Source organism: Nansenia antarctica, assembly GCF_963989245.1.
Source record: "Nansenia antarctica genome assembly, chromosome: 1".
NCBI classification, from domain to species: domain Eukaryota; kingdom Metazoa; phylum Chordata; class Actinopteri; order Argentiniformes; family Microstomatidae; genus Nansenia; species Nansenia antarctica.
In genome coordinates, this window is record NC_137674.1 from 44,104,203 (window position 1) to 44,130,259 (window position 26,057).

At 43.2% G+C, this 26,057-nt stretch overlaps 2 protein-coding genes across 6 annotated transcripts; one reads left to right on the plus strand and one right to left on the minus strand.

Moving 5' to 3' along the window:
• Window positions 1-2,023: 2,023 nt before the first annotated feature.
• Window positions 2,024-6,277, minus strand: tmem54a (transmembrane protein 54a; the record flags this gene model as incomplete). The annotated part of the gene is made up of 6 exons (XM_080543969.1): window positions 6,155-6,277; window positions 4,266-4,462; window positions 3,366-3,425; window positions 2,638-2,829; window positions 2,303-2,446; window positions 2,024-2,197 (listed from the first exon to the last, which is right to left on the minus strand). Exons 1-6 carry the CDS (start codon window positions 6,165-6,167, stop codon window positions 2,024-2,026), a joined length of 780 nt encoding a protein of 259 aa, XP_080400095.1. The 5' UTR covers window positions 6,168-6,277.
• A 6,688-nt stretch (window positions 6,278-12,965) lies between these two features.
• On the plus strand, window positions 12,966-24,046 carry pabpc4 (poly(A) binding protein, cytoplasmic 4 (inducible form); the record flags this gene model as incomplete). Of its 5 annotated transcripts, none has more annotated exons than XM_080528950.1 (14): window positions 12,966-13,161; window positions 16,537-16,730; window positions 18,393-18,508; window positions 19,585-19,724; window positions 19,880-19,974; window positions 20,063-20,200; window positions 20,428-20,523; window positions 20,721-20,994; window positions 21,229-21,336; window positions 22,090-22,202; window positions 22,524-22,643; window positions 23,063-23,153; window positions 23,513-23,643; window positions 23,945-24,046. In XM_080528950.1, the coding sequence occupies 14 exons, from the start codon at window positions 12,966-12,968 to the stop codon at window positions 24,044-24,046; spliced, it is 1,914 nt and encodes a 637-aa protein (XP_080385076.1). The 5 variants fall into 5 exon arrangements, with proteins under 5 accessions (XP_080385076.1, XP_080385074.1, XP_080385075.1 ...); XM_080528948.1 differs by having other exon boundaries at window positions 20,721-20,990; window positions 21,246-21,336; window positions 22,090-22,206; window positions 22,510-22,643; XM_080528949.1 differs by having other exon boundaries at window positions 20,721-20,990; window positions 21,246-21,336; window positions 22,090-22,206; window positions 22,516-22,643.
• Window positions 24,047-26,057: the final 2,011 nt, after the last annotated feature.

The following is a 26,057-nucleotide window of genomic DNA, read 5'->3' on the forward strand; positions in this document are numbered from 1 at the left end:
ACATTTAAACTACATTTTTCACAATTCCTGACATTTAATCCTAGTAAACATTTCCTGTCTTAGGTCAGTTAGGATCACTACTACATTTTAAGGATGTGAAATGTTAGAATAATGGTAGAGTGAATGATTTATTTCAGCTTGTATTTCTTTCTTCACATTCCCAGTGGGTCAGAAGTTTAAATACTTACTATTTGGTAGCATTGCCTTTAAATTGTTTAACTTAGGTCAAACATTTCCTGGCTGATACATTACATTTTATGCATTTAGAAGACGCCTTTATCCAAAGCGACTTTAAGTGAATCATCTATCCACCAGTCATCGCAATAAAAGTAATTGCTTAAATTTTTATTTATTTTTGTTAATATGTAGTAGAGAAACTGAACAGGGGGATGGGGAGGTTTCAGGAGGGACAGTTAAGGTGTAGCCTGAAGAGATGGGTCTTCAGTCTACAGGGGAAGATAGGGAGAGACTAACATCCTGACAGCAGTGGGGAGCTCGTTTCACCAGCGGGGTGCCAGGACGGTGAAGAGCCATATTGATATTTAAACAATGAACAGAGGAAGAAGAAGAAAAAAAAAGTAACAGACAGCATTACTTCTTGGCTACAGGTGTAACAAAGTCCATATTGACTTAAGTGGTGAATGTCTGACTAGACTAGTATGTGAAATTAATCTTGTTTAGATTGTGTGTTGGTGTTAGTTATCCTGCCAGAAGCCTAGGGTGCTAGTTTCTGTTGAGAATAGACCATGTTTGAATCATCATCACAGAATCTGTACTTCTATCCTGGCTGTCTGCGCTGTCAAGAGCGACTGCCTCTGGACACGAAGATGCCTGACAAAGACAAAAGAGTCCATCAAGTATGTATTTACCGCTACTTGCATCTCATATTGCGTACCATAATGTGCTTTTCCATGTGCTTTCCATAATGTGATTTCTTCCCATTCCTGTTATTTCATCCCTTAGAAGGCGCTATACACCCCCCCTCCTCGCAACCCATCTAATCTAGTTTACCCATCATGCTCAACTGGCCACGACTTTGCAACTGGTCTGGAAAGCAACATCTCAGCCTGCTTCATGTTCCTGGCTCTCACCGAGACATTGCATTGTCACCTAATGTCCTTCACCTGTCACACCTGTCCATGTTACACCTTCGAATTCCATGCTGTTTCTGTTACCTTCCCTGTGTTGTAATTATATATATATTCTATGTGCCTAGGGAAAGGGGGGTGTGGGACCTGTAGCCTGCAAGGCCAAATTCCATTGCAAGTCTACATATTTTCTCTGGGAGATGAGATTTTTCCCAGAGAGAAAGATAGATCATTTGCTATCCTGAATCATTTCTTCGTAACATTGAATAAACCCTAACCCACCTCCCTTCCTCCCTGTCTGCTCCCTGTCTACTTTGAAAAGAAGGTTGACATCAGCAGCTCCTTCACTCAACCAACCGCCAACACTGCCATGCACAAAGTACATTTGCTAAAGTAGACTTGCCAAAGCTATAGTTTGTTAACATGAAATCCGGAGTGGTTAAAAAATGTGTTTTAAAGACTTCAACCTAAGTGTATGTAAACTTTCGACTTCAACTGTACATTTATAGAACACAGGTCCAGGTGCAGTTTGTCTTTGGTTTTCAGTAATGCACAGAGCTTCAGAGAACATACATGGGACCTCACACAATTTCCTCACACAAGTTGTGAACAATATTTGGCAGATTGAATTCTAAAACATGATGATGCAGCACCCAGACTGCATACATACAATCTCATTACTACTCAATGATTGGTCAGTCTAGCAGAACTAGAAAAATATTCCTTTCATTCAAAGGGAAATCATGTAACAATATTGTACATGTTGTGAGGACATCTTGCCAAATGCCTAGTTATCAGATATTTGATAACAGTCTTAGATACAGAAATATCTTCAAGCCAACATACAGAAACCCCCCACCTGCCTCTTGAGTTGGAAGAGTTCAATGTTCACATGAGGAGATCCAATAGCTTCAGACCCAGTTAGGTTTGCTGGTTCAGACCCAGTCACTTCTCACTGTTGGGTCAGTTGAGTCAGGCTCCAACAGTTCATGTCGCTCTGCGGGCTCTGACTCAGACTCAGGTTCTGGTTCTGTCTCTGGTTCTGGTTCAGGCTGGGGTGTAGGGGGAGGCGATGGAGACCGTCCCCCCCTTGGACCCTGAATGCGCACCTGAAACAAACGAAGCCCACCGGGTGTGAAACATGATCCGACACAGACACACACCCTAGTGAGCGATGTCTGACCAGCACACTGCTAGTGAGGGAGATGACCTACCCTTCTGGCGTTGATGATCCGCCTCCTCCTTCTGCAGGGACAGAGGCGGAGGAAGGAGGTGCAGGCGGCAAAACAGCGGCCTGAGAACACCACCTCTACCACGGACATCAGGATGAGGAGAACCCACAGGATAATGGCTGTTCCCTGGGAGAGAGACATGCCAGAAATGGTGGTTATGGGATTGACCAGAGATTATTGCACTTTACAGATTATTTATTATGGATAATTAACGACTAATGTTAAATCTAAGTCTACATTCTGATTCACATTTAAGGGTATGCCATCCAACTGTTGACAGTGGGACCCTATTCCAGTGTTTTTACATTCTCCCTTACATAGATGCGTGTGGGATCAAAAGGGCACTCATTGGTGATGCTGGAGTAGCCAATAGCATCAGGGAACTTGCAGTGCGTCAGCAGGCTCCGGCCTCCATTGATAATGGCTATCACCACAGAAACGCTCAACCCCACGGTCGAGGCAGAGGACAAGAGGAACGACAGCAAACTGAACGTTAACAGGACCCACATCTGGAGGGTTCAAAAGCAGGAGTCAAAAAGATACATATGCATCTGTGATCACAGATTTATTTCTATCAAGATCATTGGAGAATTGATAGCTACACCATGTACAGTAAGTTACATTATTAGACCATTTTATGTCAAAAACAGTTATGTTTTGCTTTGGGGATATTGAGATTTGTCTGACAAGCAAGTTGGAAGTACCGGTATGTCTGTATATGAATGTGTAGGACAGAATGAAATAATGTGTGTAAAGAGGGGGGGGTCCTTTTAATTTTGCATGTTTGATGTCTATTATTTGTATGTGCATTCAATATATCTGTGAAAGCAAGTTTACTTGCTTGACTTGTTCATCAATGACACAACTTTGCACACACGCACTAACACACACACACACGTAGAGGGGCTGATGGTGCAACTTTGGACATGTTTTAACAAGAACCAAGACAAAACAGCATTCATGATAGGAGGAGAAGGAAATGTTGTCCATCTAAAGAGAGAACAGGCAGAGGGAACAGGGAGGGAGAAACTGAAGCAACACTTACCAAAATCCTGTTTTTCTTGTTTTTGGACAAGACAATGGCCGCAATTCCAGCTATAATTCCCTAAAAGGACACAGGGAGTCACATGTTTGGTTATTGGTTGATTGTCTAGAATTGAAAAACAAGTTTACTGTACAGTATGACAGCAAACATGATATACAGTGTCCTGCATAAGTATTTGGACAGTGAAGCATTTTCTCTTCTTTTGCCCCAAAAGTTTGGATTTGAAATCAAACAATTAATATGAGGTTAAAGTACAGAATGTCAGCTTTTATTTGAGGGTTTATGTGTAAATATTGATTTCACCATTTACAAACAGTCCCCCTGTTTCAGGGCAGCAAAAGTTTTTGGACAATTTGACGTTTCTAATGAGTCAGGTTGAGGGGGGAGAAACCAAATAGTAAGATAGTGGTAGAAAGCTTGCTGCCCACGCACAAGCACATGACTAAATGAATGAATGAATCCGTTTATAAGGTGTGTTCTGTCGCTTTGTGCAGGCTAAAGAGAGCTATCAATGTCTAGTGTTGATTCTAGGCATTGCATTTGATTCCAGGCTTTGCATCTGAAGCCTTGGTGTCAACATGAGAACCTAAGAGGTCAATAAAAGGTCAATAAATCCATTATGATGCTGAAAATTCAGAACAGATCTATCAGAGATAATAATACATCACTGTCCAAATGCTTAAGCAGGGCACTGGAACACTGGGTCACATGATGCTACAAAGTATTTGTAAGGCAACTAAATGAAACAGTGTAAACATAGTCACAGACTGATATAGTATTGTCATTGGGCCCAAAACGGACACAAAGTTAGCCTTGATCATAAACAGACAGGTGATAGGCCTACTCTAAACATGGTCCAGCATGGAATGACCTTCCAGCCTCCACGACTCAGACACTCACCACTAGCCCTGCCACCAGGGCGATGACGTTGGAAATGGCGTAGCCCTGGGCCCGGGCCTGGGCGTGCACTTGGATGTGCCTGAAGACTGCACCGTGCACCAGTGCCCCCAGCAGGAAGTTGACATGGCCCACCAACACCAGGCCCAGGCCGATCTTCATCAGGGCCTTGTTGTCCTTCAGGTTGGCACAGCACACACCTGGAGCAGAGTTTATCATCATGCATAAACAACGATACATTGTTGTGTAGTGGCCACAAATTGACCCAACATTCCCCCCACTAATCATATTTTCAGACTAGTTTAATAATCAGTCTTTCTTCAAATCCATCTACAGTTGTGACCTTGACAAGACATTTCAATTGTGATAAATGTTCATTTGATTTCACACTTTCATCTGTTATATAATGCCCAAACGCAGCTGTTATAAGTATTGTATAACACACTCACAGTGTTAATTTTGATTTATTCGTGCTTCAATAAGTGGTTTCATTAACATATTAAATATCCTAGGGCAAACACATTTGGGTTGGCAGGTTAGTATACTGCCTAAGGTGGGCCACTGGTATTGCATTGAGATACGAAATATGACACATCTCAGATGTATAATGAAAGCTGTACTAAATAAATCATGCCGTCTCATTGTGTGTGTATTGTAATATGGTGATGTCAACGTACAAAGAAGAAAATCAGGTTCAGTGAGTGGTGGTACACTCCCTGGGCAGCAAGACGGCGTGGTAGGAGGCCAGGTGAAATTACCACAACAACTCCAGGATTTCAAAACAAGGTAATGTATTGTGTAATCACATTCAACACATGACTATCCCAGACCTGAACACTGCAGTTGTTTGCCATGAAGAACATAGCATAAACCATGGTATAGGCTAGGTGCACGATCTCACTACTTCCTGAAAGGCAACTGGCATGAACATATCCTGTCTCACTCTATTGGTTTAATTGATTAATCAGCTGTGCACTGTGTGTTCCAACGGTTTACCGCACAGCTGATTAATCAATTAAACCAATAGAGTGAGACAGGATATGTTCATGCCAGTTGCCTTTCAGGAAGTAGTGAGATCGTGCACCTAGCCTATTACAATGAGTTAACAAGAGTGAGTTAGAGAGGGTATTTTACACCTTCCCTGAGGCAGATAAGGAGCACAATGGTTAGCCCTCACCCACCTGAAGAGAAAGGCACTAAGGTTAGGGTGGGCCCCGCTGATGGAAGGGGTCAAGTGTCATATTCAAATATTTACCCCACACAAGCCTGAGGGGACGAGATTACATCCTTACAGTGTTACACTTACAGACTTTACAACACACCATAGACTGTTTTAGTTGTTTCTTGAGAGAATTACACAATTCTGCATTTGTTCTCTACTAATAAGGTATCTTTGATTTAAGTCTAGTGCAGTTTTCCATAGCATTGCACCTTGGAAGCAAATTTTCTCCAAATCCTCTAATACCTCCATCATTATTATCCTCCTTATGGACTGTCACTGACAAAACCACCGGTTCCTAGGACCCAAATTTCATAATTACTTGTTGCAGGTTACAACAACAACATCAATGTGGGCAGTCTCCATTCTGTTCATTAATCTCTACAGTAGAGAGTCCAGGACCAATACTGTTTGTTCAGTAGTCCTTTAGTAGGCCTATTAAACACTGGAATTAATCATTCAGGAATAACCCGATTTACTGAGATACCATGATGTTCATGCAGGACTGTGCATCACTCCAAAGCAGACTGAACTCATCAGAATCACATGGCAGTGAACGACAGGCAACTGAATAACTCCGACCCCACCCCGAAAAGTTGCGGTTCACATTTCGCATTTCATCATTCACTTGCTTTATCGTTTCCAATAAGCCGTGATCAACAAATACACTCACCTAAGTTTACCATCTTGAATTTTTGGATGTTGCTCAAGTCATTTTAGAATCACTTTTGTATCGCCATTTTGCTGAAAACTTCGCCACCCGTCGCCTTTGTTCGCGTTGCCTTCTTCCCTTTCCGCTCACCTGTACGCGGCATAGCGGTGGAGGAGCAGAGGCAGACTGCGCGACGCCCCGCCTATTACCTACTCTACTCCAACAAGCCTATGACCTACTCACACAAGTTCACAACTGTATACAATGGAGTAGCCTATCATCATAGTGGCATTATAATGGTAAAGTAGCCCAATGCTAGGCCATTAAACAAGCCTCCATGCAATGTGGTAGTATGTAGGCAGGCTTACATTGAACCAGATTTGATGAATGAAATGAATGAATGGTCTTTATTGTCATTTATATAGTACAGGTACCATACAACGAAATTTGGGCGGGGGTAGAAAATCACACAGCTTACCACATTTGAAATCCCCTCCACTGATGTGATGTCACCTCATGAGAGTGATGTGATTGAGAAATATGGTTTTCTTTTAAAAGGGACATTAACACAGCATAACAGGGTGGACAGTGATCGCAGGGACAAGCAATATTGTAAGCAAAACCTTAATTTTTTTGTACTTTTTTTTTTTTTTAAATGGATAAAAACTATATTTGATTTCAATAGATATTGATCAGGAAAATGAAATAATAATAACATATTTGGAAATGTATATGTTTTTAATAGTTATTTTTGGGATTGAAGTTGAATGAACAACACTGGGGACATCCCAAATCCCATGCAAAATCCAATTTACATCTTTAACCAAAGCTTTTAAAATGTAGTAAACAACAACTTAGAAGCCCATATCATTGTATTCATAATAAATAACAATTGACTATACATGAAAAACCTAATGGAATTAGTATTTGTCCAAATTTAGACAAAATACAACATGTCATGATTTAGTACTGGGGACGGAAAAGGCACCGTATAAAAAAAATGACCCAGCTGGTTTACATAAATAAAGGCTATAATTGGCTATAAAAGGCTATAATTGATCTAATTCAACACAATAAATTAGACTATTGATTTTATATTACAAAGTGTATGTAACAATGTTAGGGAGTGTCCACAGTCCAATTCATGTTCAATGGTAATTTCTCTCTGACTTAATTGTGATTGTCCACACCTGTGCATGGCCATCAAGAGGCATTAATAGATGGTTTCTTCCCACAGGGTCTTTCATAGCAGTAGGTGGTTACTTATAGCTGCTAGTAGACTGTTTCACTTGATTATTTTGTAACATTGCTGACATCTTAAGATGGATGTATTGGGGATGTTGGTTGTGTGTATTATTATAGGGACTTTTCTGCCCGTTATATCAACTTTAGAGGACCAGGTTACAAAGTTATCTGAGGGTTTCCTTCAGATGTCATCCGCCGTGGGTGGTCATGACATCCCATATGACACAATGTTCAGTTCTTGGCAAACTGGAACGCCAGAATTTCACTTACTTACAGAACTACCACCTCAAATGATAACCCCCCAGATTCTGGTCAAATGTAATGGAACCTCGTTGACCCTGCATGTGGATAAGATATTTAATGGCGTTCTATTGAATGGAAATGATTTAGTACTTGGTGAGGGCTGCTTTAGCAATGGAGATTCAGAAAACCGCCTTGTCTTCAATTATCAAGTCTCCCATTGTGGAACTCATCGTGTGGTGAGTGGCCTCAAAGAAATGTTCAATTGCTGTACATGCTTAACAATATCTTGCAATTTTAGGATGTGACCAAGTTTTATTCCGTAGACACATAATGGATTGGATGTATTCTCCAACTGGCTCCACTTCAAACCCAGAAACCCTCTTTACACCTGGTGGCTGGCCCCATTTACTGTGCCCATTTCCTGCACACCACAAAGGTTTGTCTTAGCGGTCAAAAATGTATGTTTTAAAATGCTGTGTGATGGATAGCACTACGGTGTTACCATTTATTTATTTGCACTATTCCAGGTCTGGAGTGGCACCCCCTATACCTGCCTCAACATCACCAAAGAAGGACTGGGGATTTTCCATGAAAGCAATGCACCGTGAGTAGTACTGTCTTAATGTTATTTGTTTTGTGTTCCATTTGACTCATCTCCTTATTAAAAAAAATGTTGCAGCGTCTTGGACCCATGCAGCAGAAACCAACATCTATCAGCGAGGCCAGGTGGTCCACCTCCAGGTGACAGCTAGACCTGGCCCTAACCAGCACCTGTTCATTCAGTCCTGCTTTGCTTCTGCGTCGCCTGACCCAGAGGCCAGACCCAGGCATGGAGTCATTGTAAACAAAGGGTACGTTGGGACAGTGCATCACTTCCACTTATTAGAACACACACACCTGAGCATTTAATTTAGTACATGTTCTCTACAGGTGTTCAGCCTCTGTAGCCTCCCAGTTTGTGGCCTTCAGAAAGGAGGATGCAGTCAACTTCATCCTCAATACATCTCATCTGCCATTAGAGGTGAGTCATCTTCATGGTCCAGCTCAAGGTTCCTACTTTACTATATTATATTAAAGGTCTTCCCTCCCCAAGGTATACCTACACTGCAGTCTGGTCATATCTGACCAGGGTGTCACACCAGATTCTAAATCCTGCAATTACAACAACATAAAATCCAGGTAATTTTACTTTTGATTCTAACAAGACATGTTCTTAGCTGTGTTCGGAATGGCAATAACATATACTATTCATACTAGATATGACGTAGATTTTGTGTATGCAGTGCGTTCACACTGTATAGTATGTGGAATTTGAGTATGTGAGAAATCTAGTATGGATAGCCTACTAGATTTTCCTGAATCTCTGAGTACGCGATGAGACCACACTATTCAACTACTCAATCCCCAAAATGCATTGCACGTCTCTTCAGTATTGTCAAACTGCGTCATACAAACTCGTCATACACCTGTTGTTTACATGGTCCGAGAGCCTGGAGACCGAAAGCTTGCAATAAACATAGTTTTTTTGCACTCTATTTCATACTCTTCAGCTGCTGCACCCCAGCTAAGTTTGATCACGGATGAGCAGTGGTATTTTCACTATTTGGGGAATTTACATGGTGAAATGCATTCTTAGACATGACTACGTCGTCATGATTACAAAGATGCCACTTGAAATGCATGAAATCCAAGTTTATTTGTGTCTTACACACACGTTCGCCTAGTATTTGACTGCCTGTAGCCCAGTCACGAATGGTCCCAGTATTGTAGCTTCAGACGGAACGGAAGTTGGGTTGTATTACGATAAGTTATTGCTCATATATTTATTTGAATCCTGTTCTTTTACCAATTGCTAAGACAACAATAAAGTAAGCTAGTTACTTTAGCTAGCTAAAGATATTGGCCGCCAAATAATTTTACGACTTGTTTAGCTGATATCTTGTCAAACCCCACAGTGAAGGTATCTAAGCAACGTAATGTAGCAACGAACAGAAGTGGGTAAACATCAGATATAAACAGGTTATTTTGATAAACTGGACTCGTTTTGGGAATATATGGTTACTTTCTCGCCTGAAAACATATTAAAACTTCATAAAATGACATGTTAACACTTAGAGCCAAAATTACAGCTTTTAGCCCTTGAAGGTTTAAAATGGAGGATTTAAAATCCCCGCTGCAAAATGCATTCTGGGATACTGAGATGCGTTCTGCAGTGTGAATGGGTGGCTGATATTGGCATACTTATTATGAATTTAGTATGCAGTATATACTCATTGAGTATGCTAGTAGGCCATTTCAAACACAGCCCTTGTTTAATTTTGGCTTTAACCAAATCTGTCATAGGTGGGAGGAGCTCAGTGGAGATGCTCAGGTGTGCAGCTGCTGTCGTTCCAGGTGTAAAGGCTCTACTCTTAAGAACCTCCCCATCAGTCAGTATGCCCTCACAAATGCTACCATTTGTCATGCAATTTTAACATTAGGGACATTATTTCAGGCCTTTTTTTCATCACAAAAATATTTTTTGTCTTTTCAGACTCAAAGGCTGTTGTCAGCACTGGTCCTCTAACGATTGTGTATAGAGAGCCCATGGCCAAACCTCTACCCTCTCACCACTCCTCTAGCCCTCCAATGTCAAAGCATGTGCAGTCTGATTCCAGTAATCCGGAAGTGTCTGAATACAAGACTACCACAGCCACGAGGTCCCCTACTGGTCCCAGAGGCTGGATGGCATCAGGCAGAGCCATCACTGGTAACTCCATCCCAGAAGCCCCCTGGCTCTACCCCCCAGTAATGGACAGGCTGATGGTCGTTGGTCAGGACCAGGAGGGTACCCTGACCCTGTGGATGCCAGGACAGGTGCAGGTCAGTGCTGATCTAGGCCTGGAATCAGTCCTGAGTTCCTCCCTTCAAAATGATTTTCAAGAAAAGAGACAGTTTCCTGAGCTACACCCTGTTGTTACAAAGCAGGAGAAGGCCTCACTTTTTAATTCCCCTGTGACTGGAGCCTGGAGCCAGGGGCTCAAAGGTCCAGGAAGTGATCATCCAGTGAAAGGAATTGATTTTGTGACTGACACCTGGTCAATGCCTCAATATCTACAGAGAGCTGATCTCTTTGAAGAATCCCAAAGAAATCTGTGGGGCGGTAAATCCAGGAGACCTCAGACCAGTGCTCCCTCTTACAGGATGGGGTTCCTGGGGTACAATGAACTGCCACTGGATTACATGCTCAATGAGCTGGACCTGCATGGGGATGTTTTGAACCGTGAGATTAGCGAGATGGGTCTGTCTCAAAAAACTATAGTCCACAAACCAAAAGCGGGAACTGCTGATGGCTCCCGGTCAGTTGTCCGCTCCAAGCTGCAGGTGTCCCAAGCCATGGACGGGTCTCAGACCATGAGTTATGAGGAAGAGGTGATGAGGCCCAGAGATAGGGAGGGAGAGATGGGGCCCAGAGATGAGGCCCAGCAGATGGGGAGGCTGGGGACAGGCAAGAGGAGTTTGGTGTCATCACTCCATGATCTGCTGAGGTAATGGCTGTGGTTCTGGCTGGACATTTTGATTTGGAGCCCTATTCAGATAATATATTACAAATGGAATATTCATTAATTTGGTTCAACATTTTCCCTGATTTCAATTTCATTAACATGTGTTTCTCTTCTCTCTTTAGGCGGCTGGACATGGCAGAGTAGTTTAAAGGAAAAGTGATGCTTTTTTATCAAATAAAGTCTGTGCACTCTAAATTTTCTGTCACTTATTTTATTGCAATGTACATTTTATGACCTGTCAAACCTGACCATAGTTTCTGAACCTTCAGGCCTTGTTAACTGCACGTTTACATTTTTCTAATGGTTTGATCCTATAAAATTAAGCAATCTAGTGATGTTACGCTCCACGCAGAGGTCAAAACATCTATGTGATGGCGTTCCATGCATACCCCATGCAATTTGCACATAGCCTACATTAAAATAAATGTTGGCTGTTCATGTACACGAGCAACAATTTTATTGTTCACATAAGCACATCTCTGTCTAGTTCCCACGATATAGCCTTGTTTTGCACTCTTTCCCTGTTCCACGAGCACTTCCCAACACTGTGGCCCCTGTTATATTGTATATTGACCATCTATATCTGCCCCAATTGTCACACAGCCATGTCCCACACATGCCTAAATGTCGTTCAGATTTTTATCTTTACATATTAGAAATGTACACAACATTCACATTTATTTGTCGTCATTCATGCCAATCAGAATGACATAATATTGACTACAGACACATTTATGACAGGTCATCAATTCAAATTAGCTAAACTTTCTACTAGGCTGCAGTCTACTAGACACACGAACATTTAACACCGTATATATGGCCACATACACATCGACACAATTTGTCACAGCACCTTTATTGAACAAGACATCACAGATGACGGTGGGCTTATTGTATTTTGCCCCAAATTCCTGATTTGTCAATCAGTCGATACAGCAGCTATAGCCTACTATGAATTGACCAGCAGATGGCATTATGGAGCTGCTGTATCGAATGCATCGATAGATCGACACTTTTTCCGACACAATTGTGTTGAATGTGTCAATGCGTCGGAAAGCCTCGTTTCCCCCAGCAAAAATTACACACTGTTATTCCAAAGCCTCACATCGATAGTCATGATGATCAGACATTACTCGAAATGTGTGCGCCCCCCACCACCTTCCTCATCACCCCCGTGTAGTCACACCCAGATGTCGCTGTAGGGATCTTAGTTGAGTAGTTGTGACAGTAGCTTAGCCCGCATGCTCAGTATTTTGAAAGTTTGACCCTGTCTAGTATTTCCTCTGCACTGCACTGTCTATAAAGTGCCCATGCTTTTCCCACGCCGTCTCTTTCCCCGGCCACAAAACCACCGTGAGTGTCTAACTCACTGTTATTCAACAACTTAAAAAAGAAAAAAATCTATAAAAAAATATAAAATACAAAAACCTGAATAAAAATAACTACCGTAATATTCTAAATAAAAAAAAATCTTCAAAAAAAATCGCAAAACCTTTTTTTCTTTTTCTTCTTTTAACTAAAATAACAGGAGGCCTCGGGCTTAACCCGACGTTAAAGGCAGGATTATATACTTCGGAAGACGCCCAATTCTCTGCTTTTCAGGTTGTCACTTCGTTCCTTTCTATTCAGCGAGTTGTGGAAAACTTCTGTAAATCGGAACAGGTCAGTGTCTGTCAATAGACTTTCTTTATACGTGTCGTTTACGCACTAATTCGGCCCAGGTGTACAATTCGTAGTAATAATATCCGTGGCTATTCTGTGGGAGGAATTGCGTTCATCCATTCTGTGAAATTCGAGTTATGAACACAGCGACTGGGGGGAGTTATCCGATGGCTTCTCTCTATGTTGGCGACCTGCACCCTGATATCACGGAGGCTATGCTGTATGAAAAATTCAGCCCAGCTGGACCGGTGCTTTCTATCCGAGTATGTCGTGACATGATCACCCGACGTTCCTTGGGTTATGCCTATGTGAATTTCTCGCAACCCGCAGACGGTAAGAAATAAAGCATGCATCCAAAATGATAAAGGCGTCTGTTTGCTGTGCAGATAGAGGGGAGACCTCAACAGTACCGGGTGTTACTGCTGTGTGCACTTATGACTGAGAGACATAGCCTAGACCATTTAACTCAATAATATTTTGGTTCTGATACATGATTATGTGATGGAAATTGTAGCATAACCTATATCACAGTTAAATCTAGACAAGGCAAGGCAAGTTTATTTGTATAGCACATTTCATACAACAGGGGCAATTCAAAGTGCTTTACATACATTATTATCTACACTACACTCAAATCAACAGTCCACTATAAAGACACAGCACTTCAACTTCTACAAATCCTTTCACATTACATGTACCAGTGCTGAATGCATTAAATAAATACATGTTTACACTAAATCCTTACTTTGGACTCCTTATGAACTTGCAGTGGGACACTCATTTAGTGTACTAATGCCTGCTTTTACGGTAAAATACCCTGCATTTTGCTCTGAATTGACTAACTCCGTAACAACAGGTTAATTGTGGAGATGTAGCCTACAGATATGGAATAGGATCACTTGACCCATATAGAAGGAGTGGCCCAGTTCCACCCTGCAGTTCTTGCATGCGACAGTGTTTGAGGCATTGGCCAGGGTTTGCTGTGTAACAACTCATTTTCTTTCTCGGCATGCAGTTTGGCATCCTGGTATTGTACAGGACTCATGTACAGCGATTGTGTCCTGCCTCTACTTTAGAATGAGAACAGGTGCAGAAGACCGATTTCTGCTCAACACTGCCTAACCCAAAGAGACCCATTTCTGCTCCTATTTAAAGGCCCACCAGGGGACAGTTCTGTAGTGAGATTCATTCTTACTCCCTGATGATTTACACACCGAGATGAAAGAGACAGGACAGCTGAGCAATAACCCAAGTGTGTCTGCTTTGTGTGGTTCATGTCATATCTCAATGTTGATTGCTCTTGTCTTGAATACGCACACACACGTTTTTATGACTGAAATGTCTTTATTATAGGGTTGAAGGTGCTTGAGTTAAAGCATGTCATTCACGTCTGTACATATGTATGAAGGGTACTTCCGCATGTAGGTCTCTTAAGTAGCCTACGGTTCTCTCCCAATGTCATTCCCAAATCCACTCCCAACACCATGCAAGGATGCACATTTGAAGCAAAGGGCAATTTCTATGGGGAGTCCATGATTCTGGTGCTATTGGAAGTCAGACATTGAAGATCAAACTTCAGCCTCAGATCCAAATTCAGTTGTGAGCAGTTGCTTCTCTTGTCAGTGCCAGAGTCATGCACTAAGTAGTAGGGACTATGATATTACAGGGTTGAGCAATTATGGTTTATGTTATGTTATGTACAAGGGAGTGTGACCCCCCCAGGAAGCTGTTTACCCAGTGTGCACTTTTTTGGCAGTTGTGTCAACATTAAACACCTGTCACAACCTATCTGGTATTGTGAAAATGCTGTCATTAAGGAGATAGTAGGCACTAGCCAGTTGACAGGTCTTGTGAGCTTCTCACAGTAATTATCTGATAGGAATACCTGTTTTGAATGAGAGGGGAGGGGAGTTGGAACCATGATATTATGCACAGGGAACAAGTCTGCCAAGAAATGCTTTTTTAAATTTAATTTTAACATTATCATAATGCAATCACCTGAAGAGTGTGGGATTCAAACAACAACGAAACATTCTCCTTGCCACCTTTTTTGGTAAACAGCTTTGGGATGATTCGGGAAAAATCTAATCACTCAAATTCATGGTATGCGCTATGGATCCAAAGACCGACCAAGATCAAAATGATAGTTATAACCATGTTTTAAAGCTATAGAGTGTTTGCTTCCAAACAATAGAGTAAAACAAGCTTATATTTGGGGTTCTGGTTCTTGGGGTAAGACAGTTGAACTAAGTTATATTCTTTATAGTAGTCTTAGATGACTATCCACTCTTCATTATTTCACAGCTGCATTTGTAAACAGTTGTGAGATCTGGTGTTGCTCATCTGAACATTCTTGTTTGAAATTGTCTCTCCTACATCAATGGCAGAGAATACTCAACTCACACTCCTTGCCAGCACATACCTCTCAGGACCCCAATCTAATTATAGACTCTTTGAGGCAGCCCAAATTTTGCCTGCCCATAATATCTAAAATCATAAATGTTCATATGGGGTGAATGTTTGACAGTATCAATATCCGACTCACCAAGAATACACAGTCCGGTTTTCATTCATATGTATAACAATATATTGCCAGATTAACCTGTACATTTTGTCTCAAGAATGTATTGTATTGTACAGTTACATATTACAGTTTATGCACTGTACAATTATTTACTTGCTCACTGAGCCTAATTTTCAGCTACACACACGGGCCAATAATGCTGCTGTTTATTTGATCAAGAATCCCCATGGGAACCTTCTAGAACGAGACCCACACAGGAATCACATCACACACACCTTCTCTGGGCCCGTTTGTGAAGTACAATTACAGAGCAAACTGCTGATGCCAGCAGACGCAAGGCAGCTCCGTTTTGTTTACCAGACATTTTTAGCTCTAAAGCCCGGGGTGTGTGTTGCTGTGGAGTGACGGGAACAAAGGGAAGCTCTCTGGTTGGCATGTGTGCTCAGATGGACATGAGAGGGGACATGATAGGGTGAGAGAGCAGGCCCAATGGGAACAAGCATACCAGTCCGAAAAATACTAGAAAAATAAACAGATCCATTACGTTGGGGAAATGGTGTGGACAAATAAAAAAAAACAGAGACATGAGGTAAACAACATCATGAGAGTGTGTCATATTCTTCAAGAGTTGCCCTTTTGAGTTAGTTGACCTTATGTGTAACTGTTTTGTTATAGATGCTATAACTGCAGAGATGATATAACTACACAGTCGTAGCCTGTGCTGCAGCATGTGGCCCTACAATGCACTTCTGTTCCCATCTGTCTCCATCTGTCTGAATGTGAGCACCATGTGCTCCGTCCTGGGCAACTGGAGCTGCCCCCTACACTCCCAGCTGTTCAGAGTGCTTTCTGGCATGAGACTCCTCAGCCACATGGTGTAGCCTACTCACTACAGTGCTGTAGGACACTCCTTACTGCCACATAGAGCAGTAGTAAGGAAACTAGTGGTGTTGGAATGCTCCGTAACAATGGGGTGGGAACGTGCATGATTGCGATGTGTAAACTGCGCAGCATGATGTGGTGTGTAGGGTCTGAAGTGTACTGTACAAAGCATAATAATAACAACAACAACAACAACACAACGTGGTGTGGTGTACATGGTCGCTGATATGTTTTGAGGCCCTTTACTTGCAGTAAGTAAACACCACCTGACCCTGCCGTTTTGACCTCTCCAACCCCAACAGCCGAGAGAGCCCTGGACACCATGAACTTTGACGTGGTGAAAGGGAAGCCAATCAGAATCATGTGGTCCCAGAGAGACCCCTCCCTCAGGAAGTCTGGGGTGGGGAACGTGTTCATCAAGAACTTGGACAAGTCTATTGACAACAAGGCTCTCTACGACACCTTCTCTGCCTTTGGAAACATCCTGTCCTGCAAGGTAGGATGGGGATGATGTTTGCTCTGGGATTGGAACAGTAGAGACATAGGCCCCTTCTAAATGGTTAGAAACTCAATTGCCCACATCCCCTCCATCCTCCACTCGTTTCCTTCTCATAAAGCACCGGAGTAGAATGTGTAAGGGGAGGAACCTAGATCTCCTCCTCTAGATCTCTGTTTTGAGTAAGTAGCAAGTGGAGGACAAAAGACAAGATGCAATGAATCAAGTTCCTAACAATTGAGAAAGGGCCACAGTCTGCACACATGAATGTGCAAAACTGTTTATAAGAGTGTCAACTGGGAAAGGATTTGTACTGTACTTGTCTTGCAGTGGGACACACTCCTCAAAAAAAGTTTGGAAAACGTTATTTCAGTCGATTCTTCCTCCCCTTTAATAATACCAATTGGTATTGTATTTTATATTGTTGGAAAGCCTGATTGGTCACCTTTACAATGAGGTACAACTTGTAAGGATCATACATTCATGGAATGAGTAACACAGCTAAACGTGTGGGTAGCGGCCCAAAAATGTTTGCCCAAATCCCCTGCAATATTCTTCTGTTGATATTCACTCTCGTTTTGAGCTGGCAAGTGCTGGCAGGTGTATGTCAGTCACAGGTGTGTGACTGGCACCTGAATGGCACCTAATTGACAGGAATGATATTCTGGGGCCAGTGGCGATCCCATATCTCCAGAATCTGGGACCTAACTCCATCCTACATGATGACAACGCTCGCCCCCACAGAGCCAGGATCATCACAGAGCACCTCCAGTATTTGGGAGTGGAGAGGGTGGAATGGCCTGCCGTGAGTCCAGACCTCAACCCAATTGAACACTTGTGGAATCAGCTTGGGCGTGCTGTACGTGCCAGAGTGACCAATACAACCATGTTGGCTGACTTGCGGCAAATCCTAGTTGAGGAATGGGATGCTGTCCCACAGCAGTGTGTGACCAGGCTGGTGACCAGCATGAGGAGGAGGTGCCAAGCTGTTGTGACTGCGTATGGATCTTCCACACACTACTGAGGTCCCTGACAATGTAAAATTAATAAAGTGTAAAAATGGCCAATACGTGTTGTTTTTTCCTTATTACTGTGGGAGAGTGCAATCATCCAATCCACCAAGCAACTCAAAACGAGAGTGAATACCAACAGAAGAATATAGGGGATTTTGGCAAATATTTCTGGGCTGCTACCCACACGTTTAGCTGTGTTGCTCATTCCACGAATGCATGATCCTTACTCGTTGTAAAGGTGACTAATCAGGCTTTCCAACGATATAAAATACAATACCAATTGGTATTATTAAAGGGGAGGAATAATCAACAAAAAAAGCGTTTCCAAACTTTTTTTGAGGGGTTTAGTTGTTGCATGGATTGTCTTTATGATTCAGGGATTGTAGGTGGGGTTTGGGATGTTTCGGGATGGTCATGTTTGCAGAACAATTTTTTTTATCAAGTGGATTGAGAAAAGGCTCTGTTTAAATAATTGTGTTATCTTATACTCTTTTGCAACACTATGCCCTACTGCTCACTGTCCTTTCGTTGACTGTGTGATCTATGAGGTAGCCCTCCCGATGTAGAACAATAAAAAAATTACTGCATTGAACAAGAGGCCATGAATTCTTGCAGTTTTATTGAACAGACTATGCCTTGTCTTCATCAGGTGGTGTGTGATGAAAATGGATCTAAGGGCTACGCCTTTGTGCACTTCGAGACACAAGACGCCGCTGACCGTGCCATCGAGAAGATGAACGGCATGCTTCTGAACGACCGCAAGGTGTGAGTGTCCGATCAACACAGCGCGGAGAGAGGGGGTCTGCAGAGGTGGTGTGGGGAGGAGGCTGGGGAGGAGTTATGGCTGTGGCAAGAACGATAGTCTATTTCAAGTAGGAAAGGCTAGAACAGTGTTGAAGAGTATTGGTGATGCCAAGGGATGGTTACGGTATTCATAACTACAGTTGTTGAGTTACAAGTAGCCAGGGAGGCTGACCAGTATACCATGTACTGTATATGTATATTCTATAATCTCCATAGTATTGAAGGGCCCAAAACAGGTTTCACAAGAACCAACGAAAGGCTTATGATAGTGATGTTGAAGCTGAATGTGTATGTTTGTGAGGTGTGAGATGAGGAACAGCAAATTCTTTTCCCCACTCTCAGTCCCCATGCACCCTGTCTTGTCTGTTCTACACTGGTGTGGTCTGTGTGAATAATACAACTAACAGTAACATGAGAGTTTTTGCAGTGCTAAGAGTGTAATGAACCCTTTAAACCCACACAACAACCCCACACACTCCCCTGCCCCCCACTCCCTGTGCCAGTTCGTCCATTTGTTCGCCCATCCATCCGTCCGCCTGCCTGTCTGTGTGTGTGTAACCACGCTTGTGTGTTTTAGTGATGGAGCGAAGGAATGCAATACTGGAGCACGGAATGGGAGAGGTCTGCGTAGCAAGGTATATAAACATCATTTGGTCCTCAGCTTTACTCTGTATGGACCGCTGTCCATCCACCCCCCCCCCCAAGTCTTGGACCAGGAAATGTGATTGTTTCTGTACTGTATTGTGGGTGTGTAGCATGAATGCCTGGTTGTGGTGCTGTAACTCGTGCAAAAAGGTTTTTCAATGTGTGATTCTGAAAGGACCTTGAGAAGAGAATACTCTGTGATTAATGGTCTTATATGATGTACTCTCTCTCTCTCAGTGATCTGGTCTGGTCACACTTCATGTCAGTACTGTGAAAATCTGCCCAGAAGCCTCATACCACATCTCTCAGATAAAAACAAGACAGAGAGATGGATCACAGTCCCCCAGGAATGTTTTACAAGAGTTGTATCGCTGCTCTCCCTCCATGTTTAGGTTCGTAGGACGGTTCAAGTCTCGGAAGGAGCGGGAGGCAGAACTGGGAGCCAAAGCCAAGGAGTTCACCAATGTCTACATCAAGAACTTTGGGGACGACATGGATGATGAGCGGCTGAAGGAACTTTTTGACAAATACGGTACGGTGTGACACGAATATGGGAATATATAAGCCTAAAACTTCCCTAGTGGGGACACTTTGTGAAATGAAATGTAACCTATTTGAGGACCTACAGAAATACTTGATTTTCTTGAAACTCAGATGGGTTCTTTTGTCCCCTTTGACTTCCTGTAGGTAAAACACTCAGTGTGAGGGTGATGACAGATCCCTCAGGCAAATCCAGAGGCTTTGGGTTTGTGAGTTACGAGCAACACGAGGATGCTAACAAGGTACTGTCACCCTCATGACTACAGCAGAGTCTGTGTGTGTGTGCGCGTGTGTGCATGCGAACACTGACTGGAATAACTTAATACACAGGCGGTGGAGGACATGAACGGCATGGAGCTCAACGGAAAGATGGTGTTCGTCGGACGCGCTCAGAAGAAGATGGAGCGGCAGGCGGAGCTGAAGAGGAAGTTTGAGCAGCTGAAGCAGGAGAGGATCAGCCGTTACCAGGTCAACCACAGCTCTGCCCTCCTCACCTGACACCATTTATACCTCATAGAACACTTATTACAAACAAATGGCGTCTTTTTTTTTTTTATCAAACTTCCAATCTTGTTATATCATTATACCATCAGCCTACTATGGGCTACTTCAATAAGTGCGAAGAGGCTATCATAGCTTTGTGTGAGCATATTCAGTATTGTGGCTTATGAATTTTTGCATATTTCTGGTTTCAGGGTGTTAACCTTTACATCAAGAACTTGGACGACACCATTGATGACGAGAAACTGCGCAAGGAGTTCTCTCCATTCGGGTCCATTACCAGTGCCAAGGTGAGAGAGTTCAGCAGAGGTCAACACAGTGCACTCCATCAGCCTTTCCTCTCACGGTGACCCATTTGAGTTGTAACTTTACATGTTGCTATACATGTGTGTCATAACAATGTCATTACTCCATTCACATCATTGTATGAACATGACATGTTGTTCCCTACAGTCATACTTGTAACACAGTTGACTTCTTGTGGCAGGTGATGCTGGAGGAAGGGCGCTCTAAGGGCTTCGGGTTCGTCTGCTTCTCCTCCCCGGAGGAGGCCACCAAGGCCGTGACGGAGATGAACGGGCGCATTGTGGGCTCTAAGCCCCTCTACGTGGCCCTGGCCCAGCGCAAAGAGGAGCGCAAGGCCCACCTCACCAACCAGTACATGCAGCGCATCGCCGGCATGAGGGCCATGCCAGCCAACACCATCATCAACCAGTTCCAGCCTGCCAGCGGCTACTTCATGCCAGCTGTGCCACAAGTGAGTGACAGGGAGAGGGTGGAGCTGAGTTTGAAAGAAAGATGTGGAAAGTCGAAAGTGAACTAAAGGTTAAATACTGCATACTTCCTGTCCCTGTTACTGAAGTCAGTTAAGGTTTAACTTGAATAGGTTGGACAAATAAAGCTGCTTGTGTGAGTCATGCAATGCTTTGGTGCTGGAGCATTAGTGAATCTGTGTAGGTGTAGAACAATAGCATCATTAGTCTTGTTATGAACAGGTGTGTATGTCTCCCAGGCCCAGAACAGGACCACCTACTATGCGCCCAATCAGATGGCCCAGATGAGGCCCAACCCCCGCTGGCAGCAGCAGGGTGGCAGAGGCCAAGGTGAGTAGGGTTTCAGATGACATCACACCCAAAGATGCTATCATTCATCGTGAGGCTATAACACCAACATCCCAAACAGTAACTGCCTCATACTGTATCTATGCTATATTTATTCATACACAGTACACTTTTTTTCTGATGTATTATATATACTGTATTATATATTCAAATTTTTCGTTACCTTACACTTGACATTGTATTACTATTGTTATTATTGCAACCATTACTGCTGCTACTTACACAGCCTATGCACTACTATTGCTACTGTTTTATCATTACTATATTATATTGTATTGTTGATTCGCTGATTGTTGTTGACTCTTGTTGATCAAGGAGCAAGATCCCAAAGCATTTCACTATGTCAATTACAGCTGTATACATGCATGTATATGTACATGACAAATAACATTTGATTTGATTAATTTGATTTGCATATACAAATGGTAAATGGACTGACCTTATTCCAAAGCGCTTTACAACGGCGTCTCATTTACCCATTTACACACACATTCACACACCAATGGCGGCAAGCTACCATGCAAGGCGCCGGCCCGCTCATTGGGGTCATTAGACGCCGGCTCTACCTCCTGCGTCACAGCCGCCTCACCAAGTATACCAAGGAATCACTGTCCCTCTATGCTTAAGTACGACCAAAACAGTCCACAAACAGACTGAAATCCTCCATCCATCTCCTCAGTGAATGCCCCAGAGTGAGCGTTGTGTGTGTTGACTGTGCTCTCTCCTTCTCCCAAGGTGGGTTCCAGGGAATGCCCAACTCCCTGCGTCAGCCTGGCCCCCGCGCCAACCTGAGACACCTGGCTCCTAATGCCAGCGGCCCCCGCGGCATGCCCTCCGGAGGACAGAGAGTTGGTACGATTGATCCACCTCAGAGTGCGACTGATTGGAAATAGCATTTCCAACATTTCCTCATGATTCATTACGATCTACATATATCAGCATTAGAGAGTTCATTCTAACTGACCATTCTCAATGGACAGTGCTCTCATTCTGATGTTATTTGAGTAGCGTTTGGTCACCGGTGTAATGATTGTTCCGTAGATTCTAATTCCGAAACAATTACATTGTCGTTGACCCCGGAGTGAACCGCATTCATTTACACTGTGCTAATGATCTGGCAAGACCCGACAATGAGTATTTAATCTTTACCACTAGGAGGAGCTGGTCAGGCGATGGGTCCTCGTCCCTCCATGGGAGTCCCCGCCCCTCGTGCCATGCCACCCTACAAGTACGCCAGCAGCGTACGCAACACCCAACCCCAAGTAGTGCAGCCCATCGCCTTACAGCAGGTAAGACATACAAAGTCCTGCAATAGCCATGCAATCAATTTGAATGTGGTAATTTTTTGGGCACACATCCACACACACATGCCCTGCACCCCCCCCCCCTCCAAGACAACACATGTGCACACCCCCAGGGTGAACAGAGCTCTGGGCACAGGGTCAGACATCTTCAGCGCCCCTGGAGCAGTTAGGGGTTACTAAGTGCCTCACTCGAAGGCACAACAGCTGTTTGTAGGCACCTTTAGATGATGATGCCAGCAACCCTCCAGTCACCAGCTCAAATCCGGCAACCTACTGATTGCTGGCCTAGGCTAATTTCCACCCATGTTGACACACACACCCCATTAGATAAACACTGAGCTATACTGTATTATCTACTGTTTCCTGTGCTTTCCTCTTTTTAACCTGTTCGTCCCCTGTGTCAGGCTCAGCCAGCAGTACACGTGCAGGGACAGGAGCCTCTCACATCCTCCATGCTGGCCGCTGCCCCCCCTCAGGAGCAGAAACAGATGCTGGGTGAGTCCTAAAGCAGATTACTGTGTTATGTGTCATCACCCCCATGAAATGACAGAAAAATGGGTGGAATAAGACAATACCAAGCTCACAACATTTGGAATTGAACTTCATTGCACAATGTGATTTTTGTATTCTTACTGTGTCATTCTCCTTCACTCACCCCACCCCTCTTCTGCCTCTCTCGCTCTCCCACCCTGTCTCTCTCTCTCTCTCTCTCTCTCTCTCTCTCTCTCTCTCTCTCTCTCTCTCTCTCTCTCTCTCTCTATATATATATATATATATATATATATATATATATATATCGCTGTCTCTCTCTCGCACTCTCTGTCTCTCTCTCTCTGTCCCTGTCTCTCTACCAGGTGAACGCCTGTTCCCTCTGATCCAGGCCATGCATCCCAGCTTAGCAGGGAAGATCACTGGGATGCTGCTGGAGATTGACAACTCTGAGCTGCTGCACATGCTGGAGTCCCATGAGTCCCTGCGCTCCAAGGTAGCACTCTCCCTACAGACCTAACTAGACCTAACTACAGACCTCACTTATAAATGTCATCATGTCACGCATCCATGGTTCGGATTCTCAGATATCCTCTTTAGCCAGCCATTGTTTACTTTTTCCATGTTGGGAAATAGAAAGTATAGAGCTTCTTTTCGGCTCTGTTCACAATGTGTGAACCCTAACCCTAATGTGACCCTAACGTGATTGTAACCGTTAAATCTAATAGTTGATAGTCGCTATGCTGGTTGCCCCACTCTACTCACCATTAAGGTGTGTGTCACTTGCTCACTTGTAGGTTGAAGAGGCTGTTGCCGTGCTACAGGCCCATCAGGCGAAGAAGGACGCCACCCAAAAAGTGGGTGTCATCACTACAACCGCCCCCGCTGCCACCTCTTGACAAGTAAGAGAGATGATTAGATTCATATGAAGACTTTATAGCATGCCTGCTAGAGAACTGCCTGCAGTTGTACGATTTTATTTTCTGCATGCAATATTGATGAAAGTGCTGAATAGAAGTCTGAAATGGCAAATAATTAAATGTTTTTGTTTGTTTGTTTGTTTTCCAGGGTGCAGAGAACTGAGCAGAGACGGGGAGGGATCACTAGACTGCCTGGGTCATCTCTACAACATTATGCAAGAAAAAGAATCCTGAAAAAAAGAAAAGAAAAATGAATTCAAAAGCATACTTGAACATTTTGAAAAATATTACAGTACTTAATTTTTCTAGTTCTGTAATAATTTTAAACTGAACACCAAAAGCGAAAAAAGCAAATGAGGGAATTGTTTCAGTTCAAGGCCCTTCATGTTGTGGTCATGGACAGACCCTTTTTCTAGAAGGAAAATGAGTTTTGCTCTATTTCTTTGTTTGAAAGTTTTGTGTTTGATGATTTGATTTGATCTATTGGATTCCTCCATCCCATCATGTTATCATGGGTGGTGTGGTATTCTCAATAAAGGGATGAAAATATCAAGTTTACCATATTATTTATATTCATTTTGCAAAACAATAAGACTATTGTACATGATTGTCAACGTACCTGCGAGGTTCCATTGCTGGAGCTAAGTGAAGTATTGTAGTTTGCACCAAGATCAATGAAATATTAACCTACATGAATAGCTGCAAGAAAACTCAAACTGTCTGATATCACTGGCTCTGCTGGGCCTCCCTTTCGGGCCTCCCTTCCTCTGCACAACTACTCTATGGCAAATGTTGTAAGGCCTACCATGATAGAAGTATCATTTGGGATTAGTGAATTTAGGACAGACATTACAGTCATACAGCTTCAACAACAGTGACTGTGGCAAAAAAGTAATTATTCTGATGAGTTCTGTCTGTATCCAGAGAACCTATCAACGTTTGTAGTGATGAATCATACCTGTCAATATTGGGATTTGAAAATAAGGGACATTTTCCAGCCCCGTCCTGGGCCGTCCCACCACCCCCATATTTAAACGGGAGCACAGCGGGAAAGAAAGGGAAAATATGTGAGAATCCCAGTAAAAACAGGAGGGTTGACAGGTATGGGCTGGAGAAATGCAAGGACCATTCATAACATCAAAATGATCGTTTTAACCATACTTTGAAGCTATATGTCTCATGTAAAACAGTTTCTGGGTGATTGTGGACAGTATTGAACACTTTGTGTGGACATCAGACAAGAAGACATGCATAAAAACATTATTTAACATGGGCGTCAAGGGGAAATTGTGGCATCACCAGTTTCAGTATTTTTCAATACTTTCCACCACTTGGATTTCTTTTGATATGTTATGAAGGACATATCCATGAGACTAGGACAGTTGAAAGAGTTTCTGTTGCAATTTGTCTGAGGTCATATTGTATAATGCCTGTACTATCAACCCACTTCTGTTCTCTCTCCATCTGTCCTCTTTTCACTCTGTGTCTTGTCTTGCTGTCTGTGTTTTGTCTGTTTCTGACTGTGACATGGCTGTTACTGTCTTCATTGTCTGCGTGTTTGTACTGTCTGTGTCTCTCTCCATGATCTACTCTTCTGTTTGCATGGCTCCCTTGTAAAAGAGACCTTGGTCACAGCTCCCCAGGCTAGACAGTAAAAAAAAGTACATACATACATGAAAGCGCACACACACACACACACACACACACACACATAGACACACACAGACACACGCGCACATGCACACAAAGACACACGCACACACGCACACACACACATGTCCAGACACGATATCCAAACCCAGAAGCAAAGGGGAAAACAAAAGTAGTGAAAAAGATATATAAGTCAGAAAATATGCAACCGTGGCCTGTGGTGGTCCAGTGGTCTGGCACCGCTGTCTACAGTGCACACATGTGCCCATGTTGGCATGGGTTCGAGTCTGGCCCATGCCCTGCTGACATGTCCTCTCTCCTTACTTTCCTGTCTGTCTTT